Here is a 25,679-nt window from a genome sequence, read left to right on the forward strand (position 1 = left end):
TCAACTCGTCTCAACTCTCAACTCGTCTCAATTCTCAACTTATCTCAACGCGTCTCAACTCTAAACTCGTCTCAACTCTCAATTCATCTCAACTCGTCTCAACTCTCAACTGTTTTCAATTCTCAACTGTTTTCAACTCTCAACTCGTCTCAACTCTCAACTCCTCTAAACTCGTCTCAACTCTCAATTCATCTCAACTCGTCTAAACTCTCAACTGGTTTCAACTATCAACTCGTCTCAACTCTCAACTCATTTCAACTCATTCAACTCATTTCTAAACTCTCAACTCGTCTCAATTCTCAACTCATCTCAACGCGTCTCATCTCTCAACTCATCTCAACTCGTCTCAACTCTCAACTGGTTTTAATTCTCAACTCGTCTCAACTCTCAACTCATCTCAACTCGTCTCAACTCTCAACTCATCTCAACTCGTCTTAACTCTCAACTCATCTCAACTCGTCTCAACTCTCAACTCATCTCAACTCGTCTCAACTCTCAACTCATTTCAACTCGTCTCAACTCTCAACTCATCTCAACGCGTCTCAACTCTAAACTCGTCTCAACCTTCAATTCATCTCAACTCTCGACTGGTTTCAACTTTCAACTCATCTCAACTCGTCTCAACTCATCTCAACTCGTCTAAACTCTCAACTCATCTCAAATCATCTCAACTCTCAACACATCTCAACTCGTCTCAACTCTCAACTCTCAACTCATCTCAACTCGTCTCAACTCTCAACTCGTCTCAACTCTCAACTCATCTCAACTCGTCTAAACTCTCAACTCATCTCAAATCATCTCAACTCTAAACTCATCTCAACTCGTATCAACTCTCAACTCATCTCAACTCGTCTCAACTCACAACTCGTCTCAACTCTCAAGTCGTCTCAACTCTCAACTCATCTTAACTCGTCTCAACTCGTCTCAACTCTCAACTGGTTTCAACTATCAACTCGTCTCAACTTTCAACCCATCTTAACTCGTCTCAACTAGTCTCAACTCGTCGCAACCAAAATTTCCGTAATCACAGAAAAATCTATAATTTCACAGAATTTTGAGCAAATATTCTTCACAGAACTCAGAATTTTGAGAATTACACAGAATTTACAGATTTCACAGATTTTTTAAATTTTGCACGTATTTCTGAAATTTTAAATTTTATGTCAACATAAATTTTGGATTTCTAACTTTGTCGATGAAAACCATGCTAAAATTGGTAATGTAAATTGATTTTTCTTATGTGAAATGTAAGAAATTTATGCTGTTTTTATGCAAAGAAATTTATGCTGTTTTCATCACAGAAAACCATCACAGAATTTCTGGGTAAAATCACAGAAAATCAGAATTTTTTTTGGCAAAAACACAGAATTTTTTTCGACAACCTTGGTCTCAACTCGTCTCATCTCGTTTCAACGTTCAACTCGTCTCAAATCTAAACCAAGGTTGCCGAAAAAAAAATTCTGACTTTATGTGATTCTACCCAAAAATTCTGTGATGGTTTTCTGTGATGCTTTTTACAATAATTTCATTGCAAAAAATCATGTCAAATTGCTTCTTTTTTGACATTTTACTTGAGAAAAATTATTAACATTATCTTAATTAATCTTACCATATTTTCAATTCACAGTTAAAAAAACAAAAAATTTATAAACGAAGTAAAATCAAGTTTGAAAAAACGTGTACAATTTTAAAATTCTGTGAAATTTGTGAATATATCCAAAATTCTGTGTTCTGTGAGTCACAGATTATGTGATGAAAATGTGCACAAAATTCTGTAAAAATTACAGAATTTTCTGTGATTTCGGCAACCTTGCTCTCAACTCGTCTCAACTCTCAACTATCAACTCGTCTCAATTCTGAGTTTCAATTCCGATTCAAGTACCTTCAAATCATTAATCTGTTTAAATAAAAAAAAAATAAGATTAATTTGAAGTTGGAAACGATTGTGGATTGTGTTTAAGTCAAACTAATCCTCTTAGACAAACCTGTAAGCCTTTAAGCATAATAGATAACTAAATACTATACCTTTATTGTCGCATGGTTCAGCATCTCCTGCCAGGCGTTGTCGAACTGCCACTCGTGGGAATTGCTCATGAAGCGCTGCTCGGCCAGGGCAACGGTTTCCTTGGCGGCCGCGTGGATTTCGTTGGCCCGCTGGAACTTGATGGCCGCCGCCTGGCACTCCAGCTGGGCCGCCTTGGCCTTCTCGAGCGATTCGTAGTACGGCCGAGCCTTCTCGATGCAGCTGCCGAGCTTTTTCGAGGACAGCTTCAGGCGGCGGGTGGACTCGTTCATCAGAATTCGGAAGGTTGATTTGGCTTCCTGAAAATGGGAGTGAAGAAAAAATATGAAGTCAATATAATTTAAACATTTAAAAAGTAGAAAAACCTATAAATGAAGAAAATTAATTTTGAAAATTAATTAGATCCAAGAAAATTAAAAAGGATTTTTCTAAACAAGCTCTATTTAGCGCCATCATAAGATGACAACGAAGCTCCTTCCCATTACTATTTCTGGAAAGATCCGGGAGCAGTGTAAACTTTATTAGCCTCCGGTAGTAAAGTGAGATTACGTAATTAAACTTTGCCATTATCAACTTTGTCGCTGCTCTGCTCCGTTCAGCCGGGGTTGCCATGTGGAAGTTATTTACCAGTAGGTAACACTTTCTCGGCACCAGACCCATTTGAAGCAGGGAAAATGCCAAAAAGGCATCAACGAGAGCTTGTCGAAGCACAGAAGCTGGAGCAGGTTGAGATAATGAAACAGCCTCGTTATGGGAGCTTTTGGGACGTCTTTCTGGCGTTCTTCGGTAAACTGGGAGGAAAACTAAAGAGGGCTTGCAGCTGTCGCGATGGAAGGTCTTTTATTATGCAAAATTAATTCTTGGATCTGTTATGCTTTGATGTCAACAGCAAAAGTCAGGGTTCGATTTTAGTATACAGCATCACAAATTTATAGCTGATGCAAACGATATGAAATTCAAGAGTAAGAATTCAAAAAATTTTTGAAATCTTAACAATTATTCAAAAGCTCAACTATACAAAATTATCCACAAAATGTTTCGGAACAAACATCAAATTCTTCTTTTGCAAACTGACACGACCCATAATTCCAAAAACATGAAGGGGGGAATAAAATTAAGTTCAGAGAATTTCATGAAAACTTCAATCAATAAATAGAATATTACAAAAAATTCAAGAGCAAAAAACTGAACAAAATAGAAGATTTCGTTTACTGTTCGTATTAGCGATTTTATCAAACTTTTAATCTAAAATAACTTGTTTTCTTTTCGAATCTCTTTACAATGGAGAGTGTATCCAATTTTGTTCATTTTATTTTAATTTATGGATTTTTATTTTCTGAATAATTTTCCTTGTCCTCCAGCTCGAGATGCTTCAACTTCAAGTGACCGAAAAAAGGTTTTCAGGATTGTTCAGTTCAGGCCAAGTTGCTCAACGAATGATTACAAAGAATAGCCTAGACTACTGGTTTGGTGTATTGTCATTTCCTCACATCAACCCACACAAATTATTCATCTGAAAATTTATTTTACTTCAATTTCAGCATTAGCAGAAAGAATTGTTTCCATAGAATTTAAGGTTTACTGTTCTTGCAACTAGTTTGTTTATTATTTGAAAGCCCAGTTGAAATAATAAAAAACCCATGTCTTTGGAAAATATTTCAAACCACTGGCCATATTAATTTAAAATTCACAAAATATGACAGGTATTTTACGAAAATTTAGTTTTATTTTCATGAATACTTCGGTTCTTTGTAACAAACAACAGTAGATGAGTTTCATAAATCAAGAAAATAATAATTTCTATATAGTCAAATTGTACGTACATCACTTATATCGGCAGCGAAATATTATTTAAAGGTACTTTTTCTACCAATAGTGGAACTAAATTATCTTCATTTAGTGTGGAGGAAAGTTCTCTTTTTAGATCTAAAGGCACTCTACTCATAAATATACTGGATCTTAAGATATGTTGAATGTACTACATCGAGTTCGAAAATTATGCCAAAAAATTGTCCGTACACTGAAGTTTAAAGTGTCTTAATCTTTCAATTTTCTCATATCACAGCCAAAATGTCTGAGATTGTTACTCACGCAGTTGCGAACATTGTTGCCAAGTTTGAGCAGATTTCAACGATTTTTTCATCGGTTTGAAGCCAAAATTTGAAGACAAAAAATCATAAATTTACTGCATCAGTGGATCGCTTGCTTTAATTTACTGAAAAAATTAAGAAAACAGAACTATTTATCACATAAACTGATAAAAATTCATTAGAAAATCGTTAAAATCTACAAACTTGACAACAATGTTCGAAACTGCATGAGCAACAATTCCAGAAATTTTGGCTGTGATCTGAGAAAAATTTAAAGATTAAAACACTTTTAACTTCAGAGTACGAATAATTTTTTGGCATAATTTCTGTATGAACCCTAGTTTTTCGATTTTCTTATCTTTGTTATATTTGATTCTTGTTTTTTTTTGGTTATTTTTATTTATGTTAAGTGTTTTTATGTATTTTTGTAAGTCTTTTTAGTTTTTTTTTGTTTTCTGATTGTTTTTTGTTTGAAATTTTTTTGGTTTTTTTAATAAATTTTTTTTCAATTTTTTGTATGTTTCTTTAATTTTTTTTCAAAACTTTGGATTTTTTTTAATTTTTATTTTTTTTATTTTTGTTTTTTTCTATTTTTGTTTTTTTTTATTTTTGTTTTTCTTTATTTTTGTTTTTTTTTAATTTTTGTTTTTTTTTATATAATTGTTTATTCCTTCATTTTTTTTTCATTTTATTGCTTGTTTTTTTTATTTACTGATTTTTTCACTTTTTGTATTTTGTTTAATTTTTTGTTTTTTTTTTGTATCTGTTTTTATTTTTTTTTGTTTTTTTAACTTTTATTTATTTTATGATTTTTTTTTATATTTTTTTGTTTTGCTTTTATTTTGTATTTTTTTTTTTTTTAGTTTTTTGTTTTTCTTTAATTTTTAATTATTTTTTTTGTTTTTTTTTTGTTTTTTTTTTTATTATTTGTTTTTTTTGTTTATTATTTTTGTAAATCTTTTTATTTTTTTTGTTCTTTTTTTTTTGAAATTTTTTGGTTTTTTTTTATTTTTTTCCAATTTTTTGTTTTTTTCTGTAATTTTGTTTTCAAAACTTTTGATTTTTTTTTATTTTTGTTTTTTCTTATCTTTGTTTTTTTTTTTATAATTTTTGTTGATTTTATTTTTTGTTTTTTTTTATTTTATTGTTTATTCCTTCATTTTTTTTCATTTTATGTTTTGTTTTTTTTATTTATTGATTTTTCACTTTTTGTTTTTTGTTTAATTTTTTGTTTTTGTTTTGTATTTGTTTTGATTTTTTTTTTATTTTTTATTTATTTTATGATTTTTTTTTATTTTTTATTTATTTTATGATTTTTTTTTTGTTTTTTATATTTTTTCTTAATTTTATATTGTTATTTTTTTTGTTTTTGTTTTGTTTTTTGTTTATTTTTATTTTTTTTTATTATTTTTTTTGTTTTTCCTATTATTTTTATTTTTTTTTATTATTTTTTTTGTTTTTCCAATTATTTTTATTTTTTTTATTATTTTTTTTTTGTTTTTCCTATTATTTGTTTTTTTTTTGTTTAATTTTTATTTTTCTTGATTTTCAATTTTTATTTTTTTTTTGTATTTTTTCTATTTTTTGTTTTTATGTATTTTTTTTTGTTTATTTTTATCATTTTTTTTTATTTTTTTTGTTTAGTTTTTATTTTTCTTAATTTTTAATTTATAATTTTTTTTGTATTTTTTCAATTTTTGTATGTTTTTTTTTGTATTTTTCAATTTTTTGTATGTCTTTTTCTTCTTTTTTTCCTTCTTTTTTTTCTTTTTTTTCTTCTTTTTTTCATTTTTTTCTTTTCATATTTTCTCTATTTTTCTTTCTTTTCTTTTTTCCTTTCTCATGCTCTTTTTCTTTTTTTTTCTTTTATTCTTTTTTTTCCTTTATTCTTTTTTTCTGTTATTCTTTTTTTTCTTTGAAATTTTTTTTTGTTTTTTTATTTTTTTTTTAATATTTGTTTCTTTTTTGTTTTTTAATTATTTTTTCTTGGTTTTTTGTTTTTTTTAATATTTTCTTGTTATTTGTAATTTTTTTCGTTTTTTTTTATTTTTCGTTTATTTTTATATTTCGTTTATTTTTATTTTTTTCGTTTTTTCTTTCTTCTTTTTTTCTTGTTATTTTTTTTTATTTTATGGATTATTGTTTTTTTTTCATTATGTATTATTAATTGTTTTTTATTTCATGTATTGTTGAAGTTTTTTTTTAATTTTATGGATGATTCGATCTTGTTTGAGTTTTTTTATGGATTATTTAATTTATATGATTTTATTGATTTTTATTTTTTCGATTTATTTTTAAAAGTTTTTTTGTTTTTTTTTAAAGTTGTTTTTATTATTATTTTCATGATTGATTTTTTTTATTTAGTTCAGTTTCGTTTTTTGGTTTATATTGTTTAATTTTTGTTTCCTTTTTTTTTGTATTTTTTTTGTATTTTTTTTTAATTTTTTTTTAGGTTTTTTTTTCCAATTTTTAAAGATTTCAAAAGACTTTAATGCATTTGTTTTTTCTTATTTTCTGTAATTATTCTTTTTTTTTCTTTAAATTTCTGATTTCCTTTAACTTTTTTTATAGATTTCTCGATTGAGTGATTGATTGGTTAAATTAACTTTTTTTTAAATGTTTTTTTCATGTTTGTATCCTTATGTTTTTTGTATTCTTCAGTCTTCTATTGTTTTTTTTTCTAATTTTAATTTTGTCTTATATTTTTTATTCCATGCTTGCTTTATTTTTTGCAATTCTTATTTAAGTTTTTGAACCCTTTTGACTTTTACTCATCTTTTTTTCTTGTTTTTTATTCAATTTTTTCATATTTGGTTTTTAATTATAATTTTTTGACTTCTAATTACTTTCTGTCCTCCTAATTTAGCATTTTTGTCTTTAATCGAAATTTTTGGTTAATTTTTACTCCATCTTATTTGTACTCCTTTTTCAAAGAAGTTTATATTTTTTTTATCTACTTTTACGTCTTTTTGCATTTTTCCTCTTTCTTTTTGTTTTCTTCATTGTTTGAGACTATAGCCTTTTTGAATTTTTTCAAAGTTTCACATAATATTTTTTTAAAACAAGTTAGCTCATCCTGTTGTTTTAAATATTTTTTTATCTATATTTTTTTTGTGATTTCTGTCTTTTAAATTTAATTTTCATAATTTGGTCTTGCTTTTGTCATTTTTGCCTTTTCGTGTTGTATTCATTTGTCTCTAAGTTTTAATCAATAAAATTAACATTTATTTTATTTAGTTTTTTTGGTTTTTTTCATTGATTTTTTATGCCTTATACTCTTTATTGCTTTTGTTTTTTTAACTTCAGATAATTGTTTGTTTTGTTTGTTTGTTTGAATTTGTTAAAATTTCATTATGTTTTAAATCATTTCAAATTGCGTTCCAAGGGAAATTATTCACATGTAATCACCAAGCCATTCGTTTTTCAACCGTGTCGAAACTTCCAACAAATTTTCTCATGCTCACACCTCCCACCAAACATGGCCGACTAGCGACTTTGGCACACAAGAATAAAATACATATGTAAGGTAAAGTTAGACATTCCTCTCTCGTTAGTTGCATTACTTAAAAGAACATAAATAATCATGTGACTCCTAGCTAGTACGTTCAGGAGGTGCCCGTCATAATGGAATTTTTGCGAGCATGGCTACCATTTGAAACATTTCCGTTGGCACACCAGTTGGCTGGCTTGGGGCACTTAGAAATGGTTCTTTCATGGGTAAATAAAGACAGAAAAAAAGAACGACAACAACAACAGCACAGTGAAAGTCTATTCAAACATTTGAAGAATGACTGCTGTTGTTGTTTGGTGGGCTTTTGACTGCATGGGAAACATGAGTTTTGTTTTTTTCCCCTAATGCTCAATCCAAGAGACCAAGATCTGTTTATTGTTCTTTGGGGGCAAACAGACCATGACCTTTGGCTAGTCTTGACATTTGTTGTTCCATTGGGAAAATCCTTGGCCCGCTGTTCTAGGGGAGAGCAAGTGGCCAATTAAATGTAAATTTCTCGGAAAGTCATGGCTACGTTTGGAAACGGTAAAGAGAAATGTTTGAAACTTGCTTGTTGAGACGTTTTTTCCGCTAAAATTTTTACTCAACGATATGGCCTTAAAAATATTAAAGTATAAATTGAGAGAAATGAGCTCTTCTATCTAGCAAATATTTAATACAAGAATATTTCTTAACTCATAATACCAACATTATCTTCCTATAGCTTAACACCACGAAGAAATGGAAGCCAAAAAACAACGATATTCGGCATTCTATATCTCAAAATCCACCGAATCCAATTCTTCAAATTGACTATCTTAGAGTTACCGAAAGTGTTATGACTAATATTTTAGAACATTGTTTCATGATTGAATTTAAAACATTAGATTGACATTAACAGTTTTTATTTTTATTTTTTAAATATAAATCCGCTCATTTTATACTCAGCATTGGGTATCAACAATGTTCTCATCTTCAGGCAGCGCAAAAAAACACATTGGGTTGAACCTAAGAAGATGATGCCGTGTGAACAAGACTAGATGCAAAATTATTACTCCATTGTCAGTCGCAATTGGAAGGGTATATAGATGTGAACCCACATACCGGTAAACATTACGAGAGAAAAAAAGGTAAAATAGCAAAGCTGATGATAGTAAATAGAAACTAAACAACATGAAACGAAACCCAGTTCCCAGCAGCCAGATGGAAGGAGTCAGAGAGATGCGTTTTTGTCTAGTCAGGGCACAACATCGTCGGAATGATGGAAATTAATTTACGTCAAGAGATGCTAATGGTTCGTCTTACCCTGACGTTGTTCGAATTTTTCTGTCGAGAACCGGATTTACACCAAACAGATATTGAAGAGCACTAAGCAGATAACAGAAGTGAAATGGACATTTGGATAGAAATAGCATCCCAGCAAACATTTAAGAAGGTATATCGCAGGAACAACATAATTATTCAAACAAATATACCAAATGAAAAGATTGTATTAAACTTACCAAAATAGCATATAGCTACAAAAGTGGAGGCGATATATCTACAATGACAAGATTTGAACGATTCGATTTCCCCACAAAAAGCAAAATATACAATTTTAAGTAATTTGAATAAAACTTTTAAAAAATTTCCCCGACCGAGATTTGAACTCCAGTTCTCCGAGTTGGCTTACCACGATGCCAACTCATCAGTTAACAGGATTCGCGCTATAGCTCTATATCCAAGATTTTCTGTTCATGAACCGGTCAAAGGAAGAAAGAAGGGAGGATCGCCCATTTATCGTAAATCAGTTCACTCAAATCGTAAATGTCGGATTAGCATATTCTCAACTATTTGGAGACACATTTACGAATTGACTAAACTGCTATCCGATTCAACTTTTTTTGGGAAAAGCTTGTCGTAAATGAATGATAGAAAATCACTCAATACCAACTTGTTTACGATGGTTATTGAAAAGGTCTTAATATTCGATTTGAATTATATTATTGGGATATTGTTATGACCTTCGTACATTTTACAGCATTCTAAAAAATAATCAAAAGTATTTTCATTATCATATTTTTAAAAAAAAATCACTGATATATAAGTTTCCATCAAATTGCTACATTAAAAAAATGCTATTCTTATAACATGACGCATCGCAGGTTTTCGTAGAAATAACATAAATAACATTCATAATTTTCTTCTTCCATTTTGCAGTTTGTTTAGTTTCGATAATTCACTGAGAATGCTACCAAATAGCTAGTGAAATACATACTAGGAATTCATCGTCTTCCTTTCGAAATCATGTTTTTAACTTTTTAATTGTATTTTTTTCTGAATCAAGCAACCAAAAGATTCACTTTAATTCAACCACGGTAAAAGAAAAGTTCAGATTCCGGTACAGGCTCCGTTCGATTTTGGCAACATTCGACTTTGGCAACATCCGATTTTGGCACATGTGCCAAATGTGTATTACGATAGCGATTAACTATCTTCTTCAGTGAGCGTTTTCAATTGATCAATCGAAAACGCTCACTGAAGAAGGCGCTATCGAAATACCCGTATCTAAACTTTTTTTTAACCGTGGTTGAATTAAAGGGAATCTTTCGATATTTTCAAATTTTTTTTTCAGTTTGTATTATGTTTTTTTTCCTGCTAGTATTTTGTGTTATTTTTGTTTAGTTTCTTATATTTAGTTTTCCTTTTTAATATTTTAATTTGTTTTTTAAATTTTCTTTTCTGTTGTTTTTTAATTTTTCTTTAAGTTTTGTTTTCAATTTTATTCTGTTTTGTTTTTTTATTTTTGTCTGTTTTTTTCATGTTTTTCTGTTTTTTTTTTTAATTTTTATCTGTTTTTTTCAGTTTTGTTTTTTTTTTAATTTTTATGTTTTTTTTATTTTTTTTCTGTTTTGTTTTATTTTTATTTTTTTCTGTTTTTTTTTATATTTTTCTGTTTTGTTTTTTATATTTTTCTGTTTTGTTTTTTTATTTTTTTCTGTTTTGTTTTTTTTTCTGTTTTGTTTCTTTTTATTTTTTCTGTTTTGTTTTATTTTTATTTTTTCCGTTTTGTTTATTTTTTTATTTTTTTCTGTTTTGTTTTTTTTTAATTTTTTCTGTTTTGTTTTTTTTATTTTTTTCTGTTTTGTTTTTTTTATTTTTTTCTGTTTTGTTTTTTTTTTATTTTTTTCTGTTTTTTTTTTTTATTTTTTTCTGTTTTTTTTTTTATTTTTTTCTGTTTTGTTTTTTTTTTTTATTTTTTCTGTTTTGTTTTTTTTTCTGTTTTGTTTTTTTTTATTTTTTTCTGTTTTGTTTTTTTTTTAATTTTTTTCTGTTTTGTTTTTTTTTTTTTAATTTTTTCCTGTTTTGTTTTTTTTTATTGTTTTCTGTTTTTTTTTTTAATTTTTTTCTGTTTGTGTTTTTTTCTGTTTGGTTTTTTATTATTTTTTTCTGTTTTTTTTTTTATTTTTTACTGTTTGTTTTTTTTCTGTTTTTTTTTTTTATTTTTTACTGTTTGTTTTTTTTCTGTTTTGTTTTTTTATTTTTTTCTGTTTTGTTTAAATTTTTTTCTGTTTTGTTTTAAATTTTATTTCTGTTTTGTTTTTTGTTGCTTTATTATGTATTTTGTTATTTTTTGGGTTTTCAATTTGATTTTTTTTTGTTTTGTGTTTAAATTTTATTTTTCTTTTTTTTTTTTGGGGGGGGTTTTAATTATTTTTGGTTTATCGTTATTTGCTATTTTTTTTATTTTTGGTTCATTTTTAGTTTTGATTTTTATTATTATTTGTAATTATTGTTTTGCTTTTTGAATTTGTTTTAAATTTAGTTATGTACGTAACCTGTTATTGCATTTTTTTGTCATTGTTAAAGAAATTTGCAGCCACAGGCTGGATCACCTTTTTCTTTGTTTTTTTCGTTTTTATTTCTAAGTTTTGTTTAGCTTTTTTTTTTGTTCTAGTTCTACTTTGTATTGAACTAGATTTTTTCTTTAATTTTTTGTTTTGTTCATATTTTTTTGGTTTTGTTTTGTTTATGTTTTATTTTTTGTTGGTTTTATGTTTTGATTTTTGTATTGTTTTTTGTTTTGATTTTAAAATTTGTTTAATTTTTTGTTTTATTTGTTGTTTCATTTATTGTTATATTTGTTTTGTTTTTTTTTTGTGGTTTATTGGTTTTGATTTTTGTTTGGATTTTTGTTTTGTTGTTTGTTGTGTTTTGTTTTTTCTTGTTTTATTTCAGTTTTATTGTTCTGTGTTTTTTTATCTTTTTCTATTTTGTATCTTTTTTCTATTTTATTAATTTTATTTATTTTTAATTTTTTTCATTTTTTTCTTCATTTTTTTATTTTATTGGTTTTTTGTTAATCTTTCTTTTAAATTTTTATTGTAGGGGAGAGTGGGGTATCGTGGGCCATGGGGAAACGTGGGCCACTTTTAATATCTCAGATGTGTGTTGAGATAAAAATCTCAAATCAACTGTCAACGTCGTCGCTTTGCGTGAGCATGTATTCCCATATGTTGTTGACTGAAATACGCATCATATGCTTCTTTTATTTATCAAGCTAAAAAAAAGTTAGAAAAATTTACTTACATAATTAAAAAAACACCCGCTAATTTCATCGATGGGGAACCTAAAGTGCATAACAAAAATATGCTCATACGCTTATGATCTTAGTTTTTTCATGATCTTTCACGTGGAAAAGGAATTTTTGATGAAACATCAATAAGTCACACAAACGCAACCAATTTGCAAATCATAGCTTGTGGGGAATCGTGGGCCACACATCTTGAATCACCTATATTTTTATGTTTTTATACACATTCAGAACTTAAAATACGTTTTACCTATCTGTAAAGTTTTCTTATGCCAAATGAAGAGTTATGGGAAATATTTTGTCCATCCTATATAAGAAATTTTGCCAAAACGTTTGCGAGCCAGGTTTTGAAATCTCTGCGATCATATACAGCTTTCTTTTTTATTTCATCATCTGAAATTGCTTTTAAATAACGAAATGAATTAGGAAATCACAGTTTTGGGTCAACTCATAAACTTTGCATTTATTTGGTCAATTTGGATTTGGTGGCCCACGATTCCCCACCATTTTTCAAAATCCAAAAAATATTGCTTTTTTTCAAACAGTCAGAACTTAGGGAAAATAACTTATTGAAAATAAAATAAAAATTACTTATGATACCTTGAAAATGTAGAAAACCATAACATTTTTTATTTTCATTTTATCTTTTAAAATAAAGAAGTTATGAAACAACGAAAAAAAGTGGCCCATGATTCCCCACTCTCCCATATATTTTTATTTTGTTATTTATTTTTTTACACATTCTTTTTTATTTTTTTTAAATATTTTTTTATTGTTTGTTTATTAATTTTTTTTTTTATAGTTTGTTTATTATTTTTTTATTTTTTTAAATTTTTTTTTGGTTCGTTTTTTTTTAATGATTTTTTTTTTTAATTTTATGTTTCTTATAATTTTGTAATTTTTTGTTTCTTGTTTTTTATGTGTTATTTCTTTGGTTTTGTTTATGTTGTTTTTGTTTTTTAGTTTTTATTTGGTTTTTTTGTTTTTTGTTCTATTTTGTTTGTTTTTTCTTTTGTTTGTTTTTTTTTGTTTTTTCTTTTGTTTGTTTTTTTTGTTTGTTGTTTTGTTTGTTTTTTTTTTGTTATTGTTTTTTGTTTATTTTTTTTTGTTTTTTTTGTTTTTATTTTGTTTGTTTTTATTTTGTTTGTTTTTATTTTGTTTGTTTTTATTTTGTTTGTTTTTATTTTGTTTGTTTTTTTTTGTTTGATTATTGTTTGTTTGTTTTTTTTTGTTCGTTTTTTTAAAGCCCTTGTGTTATGTCGTTTTTATCGTTATCATTTATTATGAATTTTTTGAATTTTTATTTTCACAAACATTATTCTATTTTTTAAAATTTTTTCTAGATTTTATTGTGTTTTTATTTTCATAGTAGTTTATTTTTTATTTACTGATCATTTCAATTTTGTTTGCTATTATTTTCCATTTTTTTCATTGTTTTCAAACAGTATTCACTATTAAGTATTCAGTATTTACTCTACGAGTAAACATCATGATATTTTTACAAAATTTTAATTCGTTTTCAAGGTTTTCATTGATTTTTTTCATCAGTTTGATCATATTTTGATATTCATTTGTTATCTAAATATTGCCAAAATTTGTTTTTTTTCCTCTGGTCGGTTCAAATTTTTTGTTTGTTTGCTCTTGTTTTATCTGTTTATTGAATATTATTTGTTTTGATTCCTATTTGTTATTGTTTGTGTTGTAACTCATCTGTTTTCATCTTGTCTAATTTTTTTATTGCTTTTAATTATTAACAGTGTGTTTTCAATTCTTTATCTCATTTGCTTGTTCTATTAGTTTGAATTTTTTGAGATTTTTTTTTCCAATACATACACAGGCCCCTTTCATTTTCAACAACACGCTCAAAATCTTTGTGTTGCCAAAATCTTACGGTTTTTTTTATCAAATTTTGTCTCACTTATATTACTAAAAATAAACTATTTTGTTATTATGTATAATCAATGCTGTTTTTCATAGATTTTTGATAATTTTTAGCCATTTTTTGTTTTTTATTTATAAGACATTATTTGAACTTTTCTTGTAACGTTCAGAATATTAGTTATTTTTATCATATTTGTTGTTTTCGTCAATTTAAAAAGTTTTTTGTTATAATTTTTAGTCATTTCTAGTCTTTTTTGTATTTGTTTTTAAATTTGATGAAATTAAATATTTTTCGTCATATTTAAGTACTTTTTTAATTATTTGTTGTTTTTGTTGCATTTTATAAACACTCAAAAACGTTAAAATCTCAGGTAATTTAAAAATGTGCCAAAATCGAATATTGGCAAATTGAAAGGGGTGTGTCTCAAATTTTTATATCTTCAATTTTGGTTTTTTTCATTCGTTGTTGACTTTTACGATTGCATTTTTATGTCTTGTTTTTTTATGTTTTTTTTTTCAATCAATTAATTTCGTGACAATTTTCATTCAGGGCAGAAATGATAACAATCTCTTTTGTGGTATTTAGATAGAAAAAGTATGTAGGGTAGATTATTCGAGGTTAAAGATTCTCCATAACGATGAAATTTAAAAATTATCTAAGCGGATCCCGCCAAGATATGTGGATTGGAGAGCCCGGAAATTAACAATCAAACGCACTGAGTAAAGCTTCAGCTAGCATGGAAAATTTGCAATTTTCATTGCTACTGTCAACTGTTGTCTTTAAACATACAAGTCTGCGATGAAATATTCCGCTGTTTAATGGAAAAGTTATAAAGCTATCAAGTACGAATTAAGTGGTGGGCGGATAAAAAATAGTTGCATTTGAAAGCGATTATATTTTATGCAACCAGAATTTACACTTTTCTCACGATACTACTGATATTTTCCATAGAATCGGGGAAACTCTTTCCCCGGATTGTTTGTTTAGGATAAAAGACGCAACTTTTCGGCATCCTGGAACAGTTGAAAAGTGTTTGCCTGAAGAGTAGTAACAAATAACTAAGAGAAGTAAGAGAAGATGAAATCCGTAAGCGTTGTTCTGTTTGTTGGAGTTTGCGTTTTGGCGGCGATTTGTTCCTGCAACGGACACCCTCAGGATGTGAAGGAAGCCATTGAGGACGGTATGGAAGATACATGTGAAAATTTGGAATGAAAAGAAAAACTATTAAGAATTAAACATTTCAGTTGAGTCCGCTGCTGGTTTGCCGATGCGCATCAAGAGACAATCTTGTGACCTGCGCAGTTGCGATATCATTTGCCGCCAATCGAACCGAGGATGGCCCCGGTGCATTAACGGAAGATGCACTTGCACGATGATGGGAGGCGTGGGTTTGGGAGGCGTCGGAATGGGTGGAATGGGTATCAATGGGTAATAAAAAACAAAATGTATCCAAAAATACTGATAAGAGCTTTTTGTGAGAAATAATAAAATCTCAAAGGTGCTTTTAAGTAAAGTTTTCTGTTTTGAATAACAATAAGAAAGAAATGCAGGAAAAAAGTCTATAAAAGTCAGTTGTTTTTAGGTGTTTGATGTGTTTATATAAAAAGGTGTAACCAAAATAAATGAACATTGGATTTATGAATTAGAAACATTGTAAGAGATTGCATCGTAATGATTCCCAAGAAATCATAAAAACAAATATCTTGTTCACATGCTATCTAAAGCTTTAAAGCTTCTCATGATTACTTGGGTTGTTTGGTAGTTGGTTTTATTCGCTCGGACTACATATTTTCGACAAACTTCCGTTTAAGTACTGGATGGTCATTTCTGTTTAATGGAGGGTACCATAACAATTTTCATCACTGGAATATTATGGTCTTATTAGAAAGACTGTAAATCGTATGACGTAAAAATTTTAAATCTAATATATAAGGATCTCACGATATCTGCATGCTGAAAACCAATAGTTATTACTTGAACGCTATCTTGGTTAAGCAACAGCTAATGGGGAAAATTTGTTGTTTTCATCTCGATTGTCTACTGCCGTCTTTAGACAAGGAAGGGAATAAATGCTTTAAAATTCTACCGGTAGACGTACTGTTTTCTATCGTTCCCATATGCTTATTTGACGTAACTCACCATAACCGGTCCGCGGTGAAATATTCTACCCGATCGATTAGAAAAGTCATAAAGCTGTCAAGTTCAAAAACAAGTGGCGGTTGGCGGCAAACAATTAGTATTGGTTGCATCCAAGAGTGGTCATTTTTCATCATATGCGGGTTAAAAGCTCGTTTTAAGGGGGGAGATTTCACAAACTTGTATGAGTCAGTCGAACAAGTTGTGAAATTTCGGTTCTACTTTCTTGATTTATTATTTAAAATAACGGATTAGGTTAAGTTTCGGTTTCAGTCTATTTGAATTCTTCAAAAAATAAATATATTAGATATTAGTGTTTTATAATTTCAGAGGTGCTAATTATCTTAATTTTAGTTTTCAATACTTTTAACTTAACTGGTAACTGATAACTCAACAATGTCATCAAAATCTTTGAAAATTTTAATTTTTTTCAAATTAGTTACAGACCTGTTTAAACGTAAAAAATGCTTAAAAAGTATCTTTCAATTCTAAAATTTAAACATTGGCTAGCAAATCCTGTCAGCAGTCTAAGAGGGTCAAATTATCTGAAATTATTAGAATTATCTAGAATAATATGAATCCATTTGAATCCATTTTCTTCAGATTTTCTGAATGCGGCAGCACAGGAAGGAATATTATTTAAAAAAAAGGTCAATGATTAAGAAAATCAGTTAACACTAGGAAGCGCTATAACTTTTTATGATAACGCTTATCGTGATACGATCTGGAGTAGAAACGTTAGTCTTAATTTAAGCTTTCGAAATAATAAGAAAATCAATATTCAAAAGTAAACGATCCGTTAAAAACAATTTTTGATGAGAAATTAGTTTTTATACTTCTCCGGATTTAAATGTATCAAAATTCCAGTTGTACTTCAGTCTCAATGCAAATCGCTACAGCTAGCAGTTCAATCTAGCTTAAATTTTGATTGCGTTCCATAAATTCTTTATTTAAAATTGAATTTTATTTTTTTTTGGAAGTAATTTTATTTCATGGATGCATCTAGTCTAAAAACTCTGATAAATTTGACTTTTTTCCAAAAAAAAAAAAAATGGATTTCAATCTTTTTTTTGTCGATCTTAAATTTAAAAAAAATCAACAGTATTGTTGGCAAAAGTGAAATGCAAATGATCTATACCAAGCTAGTCTTCAGCGCGTAAGATTCATCATATTTTGTTCACCCCTTACTTATTTTAGTTATTGTACTGTACACTGAAGTTCTTCTTTATTAATAAATAGAACCTTAATGAAGCATTAATTTTACAGTAAAACAATCATATCTTCTACAATTTATACCAATTATGTTAAAAACTATAGAAATCATTGGTTTTAACAAACTATACAAATCCATGATCAAAAACCGTCGCTGAAATTGAAATTTCTCTTGAAAATAAAATCGTTTTTCATTCCAAAATATCAACAGTACTTCAATGCTTGAGCAAATGATTGATAGAAAATTTATTCACCTTCAATATCAGAAAAAGAAATCTAAAATATATGTTATGTAGCGAAAGATAAAAGGATTTCAGTGCAAGTACTTTAACTTTTAACTAAATTTTATATTTTAAATTTTATTGAAAACTGGTCTGTTTAGATATGTTTAAATTGTATCTGAGATAAACAAAATCCTAAAAATGCCGTAAACGAGTGGTACCATTAAAAAAATTATGTTTGTTTTCTAAAGTGCATATCCATTTGCCTGCAAATATTGTGGAAATATTTCAAATAAAAAAAGAAAAGATTTTTATATTTTGTTGGAAACCAATCAAATGGTGTTGGACTGTTCTTATTCATGTATCATACATTTTTTTAACAAAAATTAGTTCTCCAGGATAAACACATATGAATATAAATTCATGTTACATTTGGATAACACCAATTATAACAAAGATATTCCAAATAATAAAACTTTAAATAAAATGTTCATGTACAAATATTTTTTCAGAAAATCCAAATCACTTATCTATCCAAGCGTTGACCTTTTTTAATGCTTCAGAATGACAAAAGCTTGAATAAAAATAAAAAAAAAATTAATGAAAAAAGGTTACTATTCCATAGCACTGGAATAATTTTACAGATAGAAATTTCTAAATATGGACTACAAATCTTCAAAAAAAAAAACAAAACGTATGGGGACTCACCGACCAAATATTTTTATTTTGCCTAAAAATGATTCAGAAAAGGCTAAATTTTCTATTTTTGAAAAAAATAGAGTGACTGTATTTTTTCTTTTCAACAACTTCTATAAACACACCGTGGATTATGAATCAGTGAATAAATTTCCACTTCCTGTTTGAATTTTTTTCTACTCTAACTCTAGCTGATTAAAAAAAAAGAATTTCGAATTCGAGAACCAGGGATACACAATAACCAATACAGAAGGTTATTAAATAAATTTTTTGAGCAGGATCACGAAAAATTCAGGAAAGTTCCAGTTGGAGAATCAAAAATAGCTGGAAATCAACTGTTCGACTAAAATTCATATGGGAAATCGTTCCAGGAGTCCTAGAGGATCTAAAAGTATGCTAAATATTTCTAGTTTTCACTATTCATTTAAGAGGTTTTATCAAGCGCAAATCAAAAATTTTGATTGGGGAAGTGAAGTGACAAAAAATTGTTTTTACTAGTTCCGCCTGACTTCATTTCTGCAAGAAAAAAGCTGCCTACCGTAGAAATAAACAAAGTACGGTGGTCAAATCGTGCGCAAGATATTGGAATCGCTAGCGGGGAGGTATTGTAAAAAACTGCGTAAAGGACAACAAAACGAACTCTTTAGTGGGCACCTGGCAGGTTTCCAGCCAGAATATATAAAGAATATATAAAGAAGGTTGACTCCAAATGCGACCTTTTTCTCTGAACAACACTTCCATGGATCCAATAAAGTTGATACTATGTTTTGTTTGGATCTGGAATGATGCAATCATCGTAAAACGGGGTAAGATTGATCACTTTTTTTCAATATTTCTCGATTATTTATTCTGTTGAGAGGAGTGTGGCAAGTTTCGTATTCTTAAAACCAGTACTGGACTCCTAAGAACTTAAAGCATACTTGAAGAAATTAATTAGACTACTTTAAATTTGATTTAAAAATCGATTTCGTCTTTGTTTAGGATTTGATGCTTTGGGGTAACATTGATCAGTCTCTATTTTGACGGTTTTAACGAGTTTTCTTGATCATAAAGGATACAAAACAGCTTCATAATATTTACAAATGTTAGTAATTGAAAAACTGAGGCAGTTCGTGTGTTAAGGCCGAATAACAATTAAAATCGAAAGATGGACCATGATGCTGAATAATTTAAGGGGCTAAATTTTTTAACATTACTTATTAAATTTTTAACTACAAAAAAAATGAAATTTTGCCTTCATTCAATTCTTTAGGCCTTTTCACTATTCTCCTTTAATTTTTTTCCTTCAAACTTTACAATTTGATAAGGTTTTCAGCCTTTTGTCCTAGACTGGCACTCTTGGAAAACGTCCCTATTTTTAAAATATCACAAATTTGCCTCAAAATACAACAAAAACTACACCAAAACTATAAATTTACTAAGAAAAAAAAGTGAACTACCAACATAAACCAACCTGCTGCTTCTGAACGCTTTGATTTCATCAGGAACGGTGTTTCTTTGGGAGCCTTCGAAACAATAGATATTTCAAGATTTTGAAATAACATTTTTACTTACATTTGAAATATTCAAAAACAAACCAAGTTTTTCCCAATTTGAAATTCAACATGTAGGTTTTTTGAACGTAGAAAACAAGTTTCAAGACTTAGTTATTAATGATTATGTGGAAAACTTTTACGGTTACGTTTTATGATACTCAAAAACAGAGGTGGAGTGATTAAATGTTTAATATGTTATTTTTGCGTCGAAGAAGGACAATCTGCTAAAATTGTCATAACTTCGATCAAATTGAAAGTTTTGAAAGTCAAGCTTCCAAAAACAAATAAAGTAATATAAACAGTCTTAATTTAAAAATCTATAATTCTCGCGTGAGCTTTCATAACGTCGTATGAAACATTTTAAGAATTCACAGAAAACTGCTGCAAAAGTTATCAAAACAACTTCAAAATTCGTATTTCGCATACAGAAAATGTTGTCCAGGCTACAAATATTCTAAATGGAAAAAATTGGCGAATAGTTTGTCATTTTTTGTATTGTTTCGTAATAAAACTGCTTCACATTTTGTTTCATACGACGTAATGAAAGCTCACGCGATTTCATAGCATTATAGATAACGCATATGGCGCTCAAAGATTAAAGTCGATGATCTTCTTCATTGAACGTTTTCTCAAAAACCTTTTGACAGAACTTCACTAAAATAAGCACATGTGAACATTACACAATTATATAGCTTTGCTGGAAATTTTATCAATTTTCAACCACACATTCAAAAGTTACCCACAAAACAAAGTGTTGCATTTGTTTAAATACACTTCAAATGAATTGAAGAAACAGAATCAGAGTTTTCAGATCTCCCCCTTCAAAGATATGCCCATGCTTTTTTATGCAACCAGAATTTGCACATTTCTCACGATACACCTAACACTGAGCAAATCAATAGGTTGTTTTACATTAGATCGGGGAACTTTATGTCGCACATTATTAATCTTAGGATAGATAAAAGACGCAACTTTCCAGAGTCCTGAAACAGTTGGCAAGTGTTAGTCAGAACAGTAACAAATCATTTGAGAAGATGAAATCCCTTAGCGTTGTGCTGTTTGTTGGCGTTTGCGTGTTGGCAGCGATTTGTTCCTGCAACGGAAGCCCCCAAGATGTGAACGAAGCCACGGTTGAATTGCAAAACACTTGTGAGGGAATAGTGTGAAAGTTTTATGGGAAAAAATCTTAAACTTGATAAATTTATTTTCAGTCCAGTCCGCTGGTTTGCCGATTCGTATCAAGAGACAATCTTGTGACCTACGTAGTTGCGATATCGTCTGCCGCCAATCGAACCGAGGATGGCCTCGATGTGTTAACGGAAGATGTACTTGTACGAGATCAAACCCTAATTAAAAAATGAAAACATTATCAAGAATTTCCTTTTTTGGAAAATAAAAATCCTGTTGCTGTTTTTTAAACGGTGTGTGTTTATCTAGATGATCATTTCACTACCATGCCCCTCTTATCACGCAGAACAAATCAGATTGAACAACAAACAAGTTTCTTAAAGTTTAAGTTTCTCAAAGTTAAAGAATAGAAGATTTATTCATCGAGAACTTAACGCTTAATAGGCAGATTTTACTTTCTCCCATTCACGCTGGTTCCGCCTAAACAAACACACTCCCCGCTCATGCAGGCTCCTCTGCGGTTGAATCGGGAACAATTGACTATACATTCAGTGTAATTGCAGCTCTGCCTTTGGAGACGTTTCACCAGAGCAATGATTGATGAAGGTCTACTGCGAAGACTGGATGCTGGAGATCCATTTTCACCTGTAGATGAACGAAAGATATTAAAATTTGTCAAGGCAAAAAAACACCATAAATTACCGGCTGACAACACGTTGTTGACTATTTCAAAGTTGGGAGGCGTCTCTTGAAAGTCGGCAAATACTAAAGAAATAGTAAAAATTGCAACTAAACACACAAGCTGAACTGAGTTCATGATTTTAAATAACGTTCTTTGTATACGGTAGCGGATATACGATTGGTGAAAAGACGTTCTCCTGGACCGTATTTATCCTTCCTGAAAATATTTTTTCTTAACCAGCTTTGAACCAGAAAAATGGATCAATTCGAACTGGTTAACTTTTTTCGGTTATTCCGCTTTACCTATATGTAAGGATAAGCTATCGTACATTATCGTCAATTCCATTCAAGCCGTGAGTGCACCGAGTCAGCATAATCCAATGGAAAGCATTATGCAAGCAATTTTGTCCAAATAACAGTAAGCTCTCTTCACAATCATTGCATAAATCCTCGAATTGCTGCCAGTCCTTTCTAAATTCACAGGCAGGACTATGTCTACAAGGTTTACTTTCTAAGACGAGTTAGAAGCACACCTTTATGGTACTTTTTTTAAAACATTTTTCTGTTATCTTCTTTTTACATTTTTCTGTCACATATCTTTGCAGGGTTTATCATAACGTAATCAAATCAACAGAATTATTCCCCAGAGAGTCTAACAGGGTTGCTAGTGATTTTTCACTACAATTTCAATTTCAACAACGAGCCCAAGAGTAAACATCGAACACAGTTGTACCGGATAAGTTTTTCAATAACGATCCGCCAACTGTAACGTTGATAAAGTCGCGAATGCCATAATGATGGTAAAACGACTATAATCGAAACAAAAAAACAGAAAAAAAAAATATTTCAACAATTTTGGAAAAACAAGTCCGGTTGATCTTGATCTTGAAATTATAGTATGGTTCTCTTGAGTCACTGTAAAAATTTCAGTTTTTCTAGAATTAATATGGGATTGTAGAAAAATAAATTGTATAGTTTGTTTAGAAATACAATACGATCGTTTTTGGCAACATCCGATTTTGACATATGTGGCAAAATCGAATGGTTTTCAGAAACAACATAACTATACAGTTTTCGCCATTAATATGACCAATATAATTTAGACAAACACCAAAAATATGTTTTTACGTTCTCTAATGGTGATAAAGCAACAAATTCGAAATTAAAAAAAAAATATTCAAAAATGACAAAGAGATAAAAATTTCATAAAATTAAACAACAAATACAAACCAAAGACTAAGTAAAACAGACAAATCATAGCTAAAAATGATGAATAATGACAAAAATAACAAAAAGGACAACAAAAAATAAACGTTTTAAATAAAACACGTTAAGTGCTAAATGCCTCAGAAACATGATTAAAAAAATGAGTAAAACTGATCAGAAATCGACTAAAAATCACGTTGATGAAAATAATAATAGTTTTTTTGTACTAATAAGTGAAAAAAAAGTTGCACAAATCCATAGGCGTGTTAAAGGAAAAAAAAAACAACTTTAGTAGTGTCCTAGTCATTTGAACTAAAGATTCGTGAAAAAATAGAAAATCGTGAATAAAACCGGGCTAAACTTTAATCGTTTGAATGCAGACGTCGCGGTACACCTCAGGTGAAAATCTTAACAAAAACAGCGACACATACTGGCTTTGCAATATGATGGAACGAAGGGGAATAGTTAAAAGCTGAACAATGTTTACATTAGACGTATATTCCAGCGCAGGAAATTTTGAGCAAAATTTTAACATAGTAAAATGAATAACAAAATACTTGCGATATAAGCAGGGTGGCCACAACTTTTTCATTTTGAAATGTTTTTAAAAATATCTATGATCCGTTTTAATTAAAAATTTTGTCTAAATTCCCTGAAAATTCTCATATTTTACCGGACTATGATGATAGGCATAGAGCTCATGAGCTTATTTCTCAGAAGTCAAAACTACTTGCGGTCTTCGAATAAAATGATCAGAAATCTAAAACATTCAAATTGGGTCATGCTCAGTTTTGCCCAAAAATTTTAGATGAATTTTTACCCTTTTTCAAAAGTTAACCTATGATTATTTAAAAAACTAAAGACGGTTGAAAAAAAAGTTGCCTATTTGGATTCAGCGCCCTCACTCCGGTCTCTTGTCAATACGGTAAAAAGTGAATTTTTTGGTCTTGTGTTGTCAAGCAAGAGACAAAAAAGTAAAAACATATTCTTATGCCATAATTGTATTATTTTGTTTGATAAGACATTGAGGGCCATGATGAAATCTTTGTCGAAAAATGCCGAAGTTTGGCATGCCGTATCTCAGAAACCACTGGACCAAATTATACTAATTTAGTTTCTTTGAGTTACCTAAAGTGTTGTGTTTAATTTTGTAGAATTAGGATTCATTATTGGATTTTTTACTATCGAGCCATACCCACGGCAACCAAGACGGCAACGAGAATTCTCGTTTTTAGCCACAATATGCTAACATAACATTTTCAAGGTCACTAGGTGGATCTCGCTATTCGCAAGTTTCGAAATTACACGGAATTTTTACACAAATAACTGAACATTTCTGATGTTTCGATAATAAAATATATTTTTTATTTGGCTCATGATCGTCAAACCTTCGGAATTTTTCTACAGTTTCTTCAGGAAAGATAAAAATAAGAACTACTACAAACACTAAAGTGTAGAATAAACTTATTTAAAAAACACTTTACCGGGGTATTAAAATTACGAAACAACTGGAAAATTTATATGTGTTTAGTCATTTCTTTGACATCTTAGAATGTTTGAACCAATAGCTGAATTTAATACGACTTTGTTTGTTCAAACATTTGTGTATTTTAATTAGATTCACATGTTTACTAAAGACACGAATACAAAATTTGAAATATGATCTTCACAAAAATTATTCTATTTTGAAAATATCTAGAAAAGGTTGTACATTTTGCTATTTCATTAAATTAAAAACTATGCATAAATTTTATTTTTTTTGTTGATGATGTCTGCATCTAGCTTGGTCAATAAGACTTTTAGATGGGTATTTTTTTACACAAAATTCAATTCAGAGTCTTCAAATAAATTAACCGAAAAAAATTACACCTTGCCCAAGAAATTTTCAAAAAAAAAATGATTTTTGTGAAGTTTAAATTTCAAAAACATTGAAAATCTCTTTTTCATGTTTTCAGAAAACTTGTGAAACTAAATAAAATTCACATATTTTTTAACAAAAAAAAGTCATATGAACTTACGATTTTACGATTTATGAACCATATAACTAATATTTTAAAAACAACAGAAATTTTCTGATGTTTATGTAAACCTTCCGAAGAGGCAAAAAGTAACTTTTTGATGAGATTGAAAAATATCTTCTGGAGGATTTATTAGTTTTCACATTTACTTCAAAACTTGCGACAAGTGAGATTCTTTCCAATTTAAGCGTTGCATTGGAAAATGAAACAAACCCTGTTAACATTCAAACACAAAAGAAATTTTCTTAAACACTTTACTCGAAACACGAATGTTGTGGGGGAGATACAATGCATTGTTGAATAATTGTAACATTTTTAAGATTTAAACCATTACTTTCAATCTACATACATAATCACACCCTCATTACAAAACTGTTGTAAATTCTTTAGTATTTTTAAAATTCCTATAGCGAGTCAATTTTCACTGGGATTTTTTTAATTTTCTTCGAATTTTTGCTACGGATCAGGTTAGAAAATTATAAGTTCATTCTTAATTTTAACATTTTCGTAAATTTTTAAAGAAATTGTAACATACTCAATTAAAAGTTGTTATTCGGAATTTTTAGTTTAAATGAAGACCACTAATTGATTAAAAAAAAGGAAATTTCGAAAGTTCAGCTTAAAAAAATAGTTCCGGAACCGCTGATGAATCTTTTTCACAAACAGATCGTTTGATGACAGAAATTTTTCTATTTGTGGATTAAAATGTTTAAAACCTACAAAAAAGACACAGTGCGGTAAAGATGATTATTTTATTTTATTTTATTTTTTTTTAACTGATTCATTGT

General features: G+C 28.8%; 1 protein-coding gene and 1 long non-coding RNA gene across 8 annotated transcripts in view; one reads left to right on the forward strand and one right to left on the reverse strand.

Annotated features, from left to right (window-relative positions):
* Nucleotides 1–30: 30 nt before the first annotated feature.
* The window catches only part of LOC129745812 (SH3 domain-binding protein 5 homolog), a 132,112-nt gene continuing 106,463 nt past the window's right edge, over nt 31–25,679 (reverse strand). For all 7 annotated transcript variants that reach the window (XM_055739170.1, XM_055739171.1, XM_055739169.1 and 4 more), the window contains one exon: nt 31–2,322. In XM_055739170.1, the coding sequence (XP_055595145.1) occupies nt 2,020–2,322 (303 nt within the window). In that variant the 3' untranslated portion in view covers nt 31–2,019. The remainder of the gene's footprint in view (nt 2,323–25,679) is intronic.
* LOC129745817 (uncharacterized) lies at nt 20,784–21,277 on the forward strand. The gene is made up of 2 exons (XR_008737186.1): nt 20,784–21,007; nt 21,070–21,277. It is a non-coding gene; the product is annotated as an uncharacterized LOC129745817 (long non-coding RNA).

Source organism: Uranotaenia lowii, chromosome 2 (genome assembly GCF_029784155.1).
Source record: "Uranotaenia lowii strain MFRU-FL chromosome 2, ASM2978415v1, whole genome shotgun sequence".
In the NCBI taxonomy this organism is placed as follows: domain Eukaryota; kingdom Metazoa; phylum Arthropoda; class Insecta; order Diptera; family Culicidae; genus Uranotaenia; species Uranotaenia lowii.